Source organism: Orussus abietinus, unplaced genomic scaffold (genome assembly GCF_000612105.2).
Source record: "Orussus abietinus isolate OABI.00-Male unplaced genomic scaffold, Oabi_2.0 scaffold62, whole genome shotgun sequence".
NCBI classification, from domain to species: domain Eukaryota; kingdom Metazoa; phylum Arthropoda; class Insecta; order Hymenoptera; family Orussidae; genus Orussus; species Orussus abietinus.
The window spans coordinates 540,103-550,200 of NW_019394299.1; the positions used below are offsets into that span (position 1 = coordinate 540,103).

General features: G+C 50.4%; 1 protein-coding gene across 2 annotated transcripts in view; it reads right to left on the reverse strand.

Annotated features, from left to right (window-relative positions):
• Positions 1 to 9,468, reverse strand: part of LOC105698447 (neuronal acetylcholine receptor subunit alpha-7) — a 49,601-nt gene extending 40,133 nt beyond the window's left edge. The window contains exon 1 of one of the 2 annotated variants that reach the window (XM_012422717.1): positions 9,373 to 9,468. In XM_012422717.1, the coding sequence (XP_012278140.1) occupies positions 9,373 to 9,421 (49 nt within the window). In that variant the 5' untranslated portion in view covers positions 9,422 to 9,468. The remainder of the gene's footprint in view (positions 1 to 9,372) is intronic. The other variant, XM_012422718.1, reaches the window with a different exon arrangement.
• Positions 9,469 to 10,098: the final 630 nt, after the last annotated feature.

Here is a 10,098-nt window from a genome sequence, read left to right on the forward strand (position 1 = left end):
CTACTCTCGAACTCTTAACGACAGATATCGTTATCGTTAAGGTGAAGTGAAACACCCTTCAAATCAGTCGATTCGAATACAACACTTTTTTTAAGGGTATTAGACCAAACTGTCCGAAACTTTGACACATCGCTCCTGATCATCTAAGAATTGTCCTGACACATTCAAAATTTGGATTTTTTAACAAAATTTTTTAACTCAGCCCAGACCAGAACCAAAATGGCGTCGAGCTCTCATATTTCGATCAATATACAATTATCGAAGGCTCTGATATGAGAATCGAAAGGGTCAGGACAATTTTACGACAATTTAGAACACTCTGGTAATCGATAAACTCGCATTTGAACAGGATAAGAGCAAAAAAGTGTTGTACGCGCTTCTATACTAAAACGATGGTAATACGGGGTCTCGGAGTGAAAATTTAATTCACCTGGAAATCACAGATGGCGCAGGGTGTCCCTCTGCAGTTAATTAGGACCCCAGAAAGCTTGAAATCCAGAGGATTTCTGGAGTTTTACTTCAATTTCTTGATATTTATTATACGGAAACGACAAGTGTAGTATGCCCAATGTAATTCGACACAGCTGTCAATATAAAAACGAACGTCAGCAACGTAGGCATTTAGAAAAATCTTTATTGACGTTGATCAAGTTCCTCGACGTGTTTCACTTCACCTTAACCCATTGGAATAACACGGACTAACGATAACGATATCCGTCGGTACGAGTTACAGAATAGGCCCCCAGCGACGAAATGAGCTCGATCGACGAGCATCGGTCCCCGATGGAAGGAAGAACGCAAGGGCCTCGTGCATTTTTCCCGGGTTTTTCTTTTTTACTCCCGACCGGGGGATTTCGCCAAGCCAGACAAAGTCTGGGCGTAAACGTCGCCATCTTGATATCGCTTTCGCATCTGTAATACGCGCCGAGAGGCAACGACGCGCCGCGACCTTTCGTTTCATTGCTTCCCTCAATAAACTGGAATGCATTTTTTATTGATATATGTATCGAGCCATCTATATTGAACTCGCTAGACGACCTATTTCTGGGGAAACAGCGGAAAGGGGATTGCCATTTTATGCTCGGATGCAACTGTCTTTCCTGGGCTGCAGGTGCTCCACACCCTTTCGGATCTAATAATATTACCGTGAGACGGCTCCTCGAGGAGAAAATCGTGTCGAAAGGATTGTCCGAGGAATTAAACTCGGAGCTCCGTGAAATGGCATAGTTGTCGATGAGAGCGGAGTTAATCGATTATCCCCCTCCTAATTAGGAGTCAGGGGAATCGGGTTTGCCGAAGTTACAACGCGAGTCGGCCTATCCGCGAGGACGGAGTTAGGCCGCTCGAAACGAGGCTAAACTCCCGAGGGATCGTAACTCGTCCCTCCCCTCGCGATCCATAAGTCTTATCATTTTTCGTCATTTAATAACCGACAATGGGAGCGTTTAGTGGGCCGTTGAGGGAGATCGATACGTCCATAGCCATGGGCCGCTCCGCGAAACTTTTTCATTCTTCGCATGCAGCGAACGTCCGTATCTATATGGGAGTCACGAAAGCGCGATTGATCGCTCAAGTTTGTTGTTCCGAATGATTTATAAGCGAGCGTACACGGTGTTGCGACATCGATAACAAGAAGGCCGTTATAATGTGGTCGTCGCACTCTAAACGTGAAATATGATCGTCGCCCAGGGCGAAAGATCGATGCTCGCGTCGTGCACAGAGATTCCGGAAGTATCGCACGTCTCTTTACGTTTCCTAAGGTCGCGCTCCCTCTCTTTCGGAGCCTCCGGAAGAAAATGTATTTTCAGAAAGAGAGATAATCCGAAACGCGTACCGTGATTCGTTCGGAGTCGAGCCCCTAGCGTATCATTAAATGCAATTCGTCTTTGAGCCGGTGGGGGGTAGAATTCCCCGATAGGGCGCCTCGCCCATTCGTCAAAACGCCAGGGCACCTTTAAAGCCCGCACAAAGCACACACCCTCGAGTTTTGCTTGAGCACAATTAAATGTCTCGTCTAGACCATTATTTTCCCCGAAGAACCCGAAAGCGGATATCGCGGAACAATGCACGAGCCCCGAGCGAAACAAATATGAGCAGCTGAAATGCACCAAGGGAAAAAAATCCGCCCCGGTGAGCCGAGGAGGTCGTGCCTCCCTGTCCCACCTTATTTGATAAGAAGGAAGGGCTGACGAGTCGTTTTCCACTGTGGGAGCGTTTTTCTTGCCGAAAACCCGACCGGTCACGGTGCGAATCGATAATTCAGTGGGTCACGCCGGGAAATAAAACTGTGCCGGTCTTTTCATCGCTTCCAAACATTACCGGCCGCCCTCGTGCCTCTCTTAACCCGTCGTTGCTTGCTCTTTTCTCCCTTCGTACCCTTACCCCCGCGATTTCTCTTTTTCTCCGCTGTTTTTCCGCGAGCCGTCTTGTATATCACCTCGAGAACCGAAAAATTGGCATTTCCCTCGGACGGTAAACGTCGCGACCCCCGAGTACGAAGATCCGCGGATCGGAAGGAAAGGAGTGGATTTTTTTTTTTCTTTCTCCCGTCGAGTACCCTCTTTTTGGAGACACCGAGAAGTGAGCTCTCCCCGCTGCAATGGATCGTTTCGCGATGCCGGGACTTTTTCAAAGGATAAAAAACGCGGGCCCAGAAGTACGAAGGTCCCGGGATTGGAAGGATGAAAGAAAAGTGGCGTGTTTTCCTCCCTGCAAAGCACTCTATTTTGAAAAAAACCGAAAAGTGAGCGTCCCACTCGTCAGGAGTTGGTTGACGCTAAGAGAAGTGCTCGCCATTCCTATGGAACGCGACGAGATGTGGAGATTTGCTTTCTTTTCTGTTATTTTCTTTTTTTTTTTACCCCGAGCAAAATAAACAAGTTCGTAAAACTCCCGGGAAACTGGGAAATTGCTGCGGGCAAAGCTAAGACCATTAGCAAAATGAACATTTTTGATCTCGCCCAAGCCAATCAAATGTTTCCTCCCCGTTGCCTTGACTTTTCGATTTGCATTTGTTTACGCTTTCAGCGAGCTTTTTGCAACTTCCTCGCTTTCGCAGACTCGAGGTATCAATATTAAGGCACTCGTAACGTTTCAGCCGACGCGACGCGAAAATTAACCTCCGCGACGTTCATCTCGATTGCTCCGTAAAAAAGCGACGACATCCGAAATTATCATTTTCTCTTCTAAGCCGAAGTACGAGCGTTACCGTTGTAATTCTAAAATCGAACTCATCGTAATTGGAAAACTTCTCTAATCTCGGGGGTGATAAATATGGTGACAACGATTTGCCGCTTTATTTCTAGACTTTTTAAATAAGCCGTAAAAGTGAAGAAATCTTTTATTAGCGTAATGTCGGCAGTAGATGTGAAAACGATTAAAAATGGGATTGCAAATACCGCGTTCTGCGTAGCTCGTCCCGAAGAAGCTACTCCACCGCTAAGTACAACCAACGGAATACAATGAAACGCTCGTACTTTAAGTACTGTCGTTGCGGTACTTTACTGTGATTATAAACGGGGAATCGTAAATGGCGCGTCTCTGGGGGATGGTTTTAGGGCCCTAAAAGACGCTTGTTAGAATTACTTATTCTGGCGTGGAAGTTAGTATTACATCGACCGTAGTCCCTGCTGCACTTTATGCGAACCGAGTATGAAGCGTATTCCGCATGATGGCTCTTCCCGTGATTACCTGACAATGAATAGGATCGTATCGTTCTCTCTCTTAATCCACTAGAAAATTGCTGTCGACCGGAAAGGGCAACTGGATCGCTCCTGCGATTTTACAATCCGATCAGCTAAAGTTACAAGTGCTATAAATCCCTATAAATCCACTTAACGATTCCTTTCACTCCATTACAACGTGTCGTTAACTATGGCAGAATTTTCCGGTTTATACCGCGTTATAAGCTAGCCTTAAGCTCCAGTTAAAGAACTTTCAGATTAGACGATCGTTACCTGTCCATTAACGGACTTTAGCTCGCGACGGGTGAACAGAAATTACGATGAAAGACAGTCCCCCATTTATTTCCGGAATGACTTCTCAAGTGAATCGTGCTAGATCGCGATTAAGTGCCATAACCGTAAGTTATCGGCTCGGGTGGGTTCTTTGATAACTCACGAAAGGCGAAAACTTCCATTAAAAAGACGGCGTGCATTTAGTCGAACGAGTACATGTCCCAAAAACGAAAATGTGGAGTATTTGACGGCCAGCTCGTCGGCTTCGCTTAAATTAACGTAAATGATCCTGCCGGCGTAAAAAAGGAATGAAAAATGAAAAAAAAAAATAAAAGAAATTGAAAAAATGAAATTCCCCTTCTACCCTTTCTTCACGGCCGCGTGCACGCTTAAATCCACCGCGATGCAGGTCAAGAGAGCAACCGTGAAAGAACTTGTCATTTAATCTCTCGAAAGCTGCAAAAGCGAAGAAATTGCCTTCGGCTTCGGGTCTCATTGAGAGCGATAACGCGTAAACGCGCAACTCGCGCTCTTACCGGCGAGCCTAATCTCGTCGATCCGAACAATCGACAAAAGTACCCAGCAATTCCGCTTTCAATTAATCCAACGTAGCGCGACTCGGCGACGCGTGATAAAAAAAAAGAAAAGACCACCCTCGTTCCTCCCTCGCTAATGAAACGCAATCACCTCGAGGTAGCCGACGCAAAAACGTCGCATCCGCGGAATTTCAGTAATTGCAGAGCGTAATCTCTTCGAACTCGGGGCCGCAAGAAAGTGCCCATCGCACCCCTCCGCCCCCGATTTAACGCAATCTGGTTGGACTCGATAGCGCGCAGACCTTTCTCCTACACTTGAAACTCATCGCGGGATCCTCGGAACATTTCCAAGTTATCCACCTCCCCTCTTCCTCTTAGCCGACGTACTCCGACACCTCCTTGGACTCGCAATCGAAAGAGTAACGCACGAGAAGTACACCTACCCCATGTACGACCGGACCGGCTTCGTTCCGGCCAATTATCGCGTCCATTGTTAAGGAGCTTAATGACAATGACGCGCGGCTCGTCGTTGAAATCTCTTGTTCCTCCTACGATCGAAGATTAATCGGCCGTCCGCAAGTGCTATCGAGACTTCCCATCACAAGAGGGCGCATTGTCAGGGAAGCATTGCACCGGAGGGGTTAGTATCGGAACGAAGCTAGCCGCGATTAGTAAGTATCGGTTACCTAGCCGTAAGTTGGACACAATGGCGGCTCCCTCTCAATATGGCCAAGGAAATAGTTTGGAAACATCGTTAACCCGATACCGATGTGGCCTCGTCAGGTATTCATGCGAATATCGGCCCGATACGCGTCCTCGTTCCAGACACCGTCGAGCCGAGGGTACCCGCGGTTAAGGACGAAGCACGTCAGATGTTTCCATAAATCATATCCCGCGAAAGCACGTACGCGCCGCGCTTGCGGCGACCTCCGATCGACCGGCGAATCGATCCTCGAAATCGATCGTTATCGGGTTATCGCCGTGCGGCGATTTCGCGCGTGGATTGCCCCTCGATCCAGCGACTTTCGACCCTCCACCGGAATATCCTACCTGTGGATTTTCCCGGACAATCCCTACCAGTTTCCGCCGGTAGGAAATAACGATCATGATTTTTTTGACCCGTTAATTACAGACCTGGCGACAAAGCCGGCCAGTCCGATCGCGCCGATCGCGAGAGATTTCGGCCCACTCGTTGAAAATTGAAACATCAAATTGGCCAGTCTGGTCGATGGCTCTCCGATGATTGCCCCGGATTACCGAATGGGAAATAACCCTGTATATATTTATTGCCGCGATTTTCCGCCCTTGAATAACCACCGCCCTAGCGACCGGGCGTCTCTCTGGCGGATACATGACTAATATTTCCGTGCAAAATAAATACGAAGGATCGCAGACGGAATGAAAAACGAAAAAAAAATGTGAAAACGAAAAAAGAAAAGGAACGACGGAACTTGCGTCCGCGGGGGGAAATTTCCGCCTTCGGGCATGCCCGTCATCAACGTCCCTGCGACTAATTGAGCACTGGTCCTGTTACTCTCAAGTTTTACACCCTGAGTGGTTAAATACTTTCGAAACTGCGGAACTTCCGCCGATTAAAAAGTGCGCCGGGCCAGGACGTCTGTTTACCTAATCAACTTGCGCAACTCATTTCCCTTTGGGAAGTTTTACACGGATTTTACACGCTACGCAACAATGTCGGCGCTACCCGAAGAGTCGAGCGGATGCAAATCCATCTTTCCGTTTTCCCGGCAGTTTGAGAAGGTCGGGTGGAAACCTGACGTGCTTCGCGATAACTGTCGACGTCCTTTCCAGGGTGTGAGAAGGTGACAATTTACAGCCAGATGTCTTTGAAATCGTATTTGGACGCTCACGTGAACGTGCTCCGAACTAAATTCCAGGTGGGAACAGATCGCGTCCAATTTTGACAAAACCCATCATGGACCACCCTCGTTGTCACGAAAACACAGCTGACGCGATCTTGCGATTCGACGCGCTGATCTCTACATTTATTACCAGTCGCTTCAATCGGTATTACTTATAAAACTTCGGTGCGTGCAATTGTGCACATTAAGTCGCCAGCAAACCGTCAAGTAATGCGATGTACGACGTGGGTCACCGTCGCCGAAATGCCAGGGGCACAGATTGGCCTTATTTTGAAAGGAGGATATTAAAAAAAAATGCAATAAAAAAAGGAAAGACGTGAAACAACAGGAGAAAGCGGTTCAAAAGCTGCCAGCTTGAAAGGTAAGAAACGCCTCTACATGTTCGACACCCGGTAGAGTAAAACCTATCTTGCCCTGTATCAATGTTTAATCGGTATATTTTAACGATTATCATTTTTAATGTGTAACATAGGCACGTATATATACCTATATATGTACAGTCGAGCATACATACGTATATATACAAATGTCCATAATAAGCTCGACCGTACGAGTCCTGCGCGCGGTCCGTTCGAAATGCACGATTCAGTAGTCTTCAGCCGCTAATCGAGGCCTGATTATCGATAATCGTCCCCGTTAACACGCAACACCATCTATAACGTGAATATTCCATGCAATTTTGCCGTAATTATTTCCTGGCAAATCCATCCTTCTGCAGGTTTTACATCCCGCTCGTCCGCGATTCCCTACTCAAATGTATGCCCTCCCGTCTGAAAATAAACCGTTTGTGCGCTAAATTACGCGTATTATCGGTAACCCGGATCCAAACAAATCTACAGGTTAAATATGCACGAGGATCATCGACACCCCCATTCGATATATATCGATTAAATCTCAAAGGCTTATATTATTCATTTTCTGAAATCCCTCGTCAAAAAAAGAGAGAGAGAGAGAACAATCGAGGTTAACCTGCAGCATAAATAAACGCGGATCATTTTGCAGCAATAAATAAAGAATAAACTTCGGAATTAACGTGGAAACGAGCAAAAGTGCGACACGGTTTCGCGACAGAGAAAGAGAACCCCCGCGAAATGGCCAAGTAACATCGAACGGGGGTTGGAATTTTCCGATTAAAATTCTATTACCTTCGGACAAGTTGCAATTACAACTGCAACTCGGTTAAGAGTCCAATCCCTCGGGATTTTATTGCGCAATATTTCCTCCGACCGTCTACGAGAAATATTTACTTTCGCGTTAACTGTCCCGCTCAGCTTCTCCGTGAAATTGGCCGTGTAATCCCTAAATTCAGCCGGTTCGGGAAAAGTTGCAAATCGTTACAGCGAACCTGTTAAACAGTCCCTCTGTATACGTGGTTATCAGCAGATTTGTATAATTTGTATACTCAGGATCGTGCATTTGGAACGTATAAGATATATCACGGAAACAGAGAGCGGCAGGCCTGCGAGTAGCACGGACAGGGAGAAACGCATCGTCCGCTACGTACGCCGCAAGATAGATAAAAATTCCCTTGAACTTGCAATAACCAGGTACTCTCGACATTTCCCATTTTCTTCCAAATCCATAATACCTTTTCGATCCTCGAATCGAACCGCGCCGCGATGGATGGATTTATTAAACCGAGTCCCGCCGATATAGAGTGCTGGACTGTAAAAACACGTCGATAGCATTCGTCGGCAACGATTACGGTCCTCCATGTCTCGTCATTCTCGAGGATGGTCATTCTTTTCAACGGTTGTATCCAGGGCGGTTTTAAGAGATGTCCAGAGCTCCCAAGTCTCGGAGGACATTCACCTTTTGAAGCTTTAATGACTTGTTGCACTAACGGCCAATGAGGCACACTCTCGAGGCGTGCAAAACAAACTCCCGGAAGTAAATAACTACGTAAACGTTCCAACGATATTAGAAAAAAAAAACATCCTTCCTTCCCCTCTTTGTTTACCACGGGTGATGGATCGATCACCCGAGTTTAGGTTGGGTCGCAAAGAGCCCCGCTGCAGGATTCCGTGCAAGACCTCGGAGTTCCTTAACGCGACCCTGGATACACCCATGGGAACCATCACCGACCATGGGGACGCGTTTCGTTGAAAACTAAACTCGTTCCAACGAGGTTCGGTTAATGCCGTCATTCCAGAGCCGTAACGTTGCCTCGGAATGCATATCGCGACGTCCGACCATTTAACGACTCCCGGAGCCATCAAGGAGCGTCGCGGTCTTTATCGCGATTACGTCAGGTGAGAGTAATCGAGAGCTAATGGCAACGGAAGAAAGAATCGAGCTCCGGGTCGTGGAGAACGCCTCAATGGCGTGAAATATTACCCACCGGGGCATGAAATTAATCCACGGAACACCCGGAAATTACATGGCTCCAGGCTGATGAAGAGACTACAGAAAATTTACCCCGAACAACGTCTATGTCTCCTCCGCCCTCTTCTAACTCGATAGAAGAGGAACGTACCGCGGACGGAATGCCGCGCCTCGGGAATCGTTAGTTGCGAACCAAGGTTATACCTCACCCTTCTTTGTCGCATATTCGGAGATTCGACTTTTCCTTCGTCCTTCCATCAACCCGTCGCATAGGAGACCTCCAAACGGCGTGCCTCTCCATGCTCGGCCTTGTTTATTCCAACGTCCTTCCCGACCGAGCACGTGACATAACCGCGATTACGGCCGCATCCGGCGGCAGCGTCGCACGCGCCTCGGCCGCCACGGTCGAACTCGGCGACTCGCATCCAGCGATCGCGCGGGGACTTGGCCTCGCGCGCCCCCTGTCTCAGGGTTGCGTGCGCGGGGCGGGAGCACGCGGCGAGGGATTTTCCCCTAGCGGGGCGCGAGCCAGCGGCGTCGAAGTGGATTACGCGGCGAATGGTCGGACGGACTACGAGGGGGTGCGTTCTCCCCGCGGGACTCGCAGGCCCGCGATTGGCCCGGCCGGCGCCGGGGCGCGCGTCAATTGGTCGATCGGTCGCAGCGACTCACCCGAGGAGGCCGCTAGGGCGATCGCCGCCACGAGGGTCCAGCGTGTCATCGTGCGTGCGGGCGCGAGTCGGGCGCAGCGGATCGGCCGCGCGGCGGAGGCGGCGGGGGCGGCGGTCCTCGGGCCGCTCCGCGTCCTGGCGGACTCCGGTCTCAGGGGGGGCACGTGACCACGGGTCGAGTCGCGGCGCGCGGCCGGCCGTGGGCAGCAGCAGCAGCAGCAGCGGCGGCGCCGCTGGCGCGCCTCGCCTGGGGCATCGCGCGTGCCGAGCGGCGGCGCGCCGTGAGCAGCGCGCGCGTCAGGGCAGCGGCGAGCGCGCTCGGCGCGGCGCGCCTTCTCCGCTCATCCGCCTCTCCCTCTCGTCCTCGCCTCCTGTCGCCTGTCTCGAAGTGGCCGGTGCTCCTTCGTCCGGAGGGCCGCTGCGGGCCCGGGTCGCGCGGGTGGCACGGTGGACGGCGGGCCGTGCGTGCCGATCGAGCCGAGGGTGGCCTGCCGGGGGCTGGGCCGTACACGCGCGCACCCGCTGCCGAGCGACGCTGGACTGAGCCTCGTTCGGCCGCGGAGCGCGCGGAGGGTAGCGGCCGAGCGCCGCGCGGCTCCGCTGCCGGCGCCACCGCCGCGGCCCACATAGCCGCGCCTGCGCAGTGGCTGGACCGCCCCCGCCCGGACGCCCGAGCCCGACCTATGGCGCGGACCCCGCGTCGCCGGAGAAGAGGGAATCGTTACTA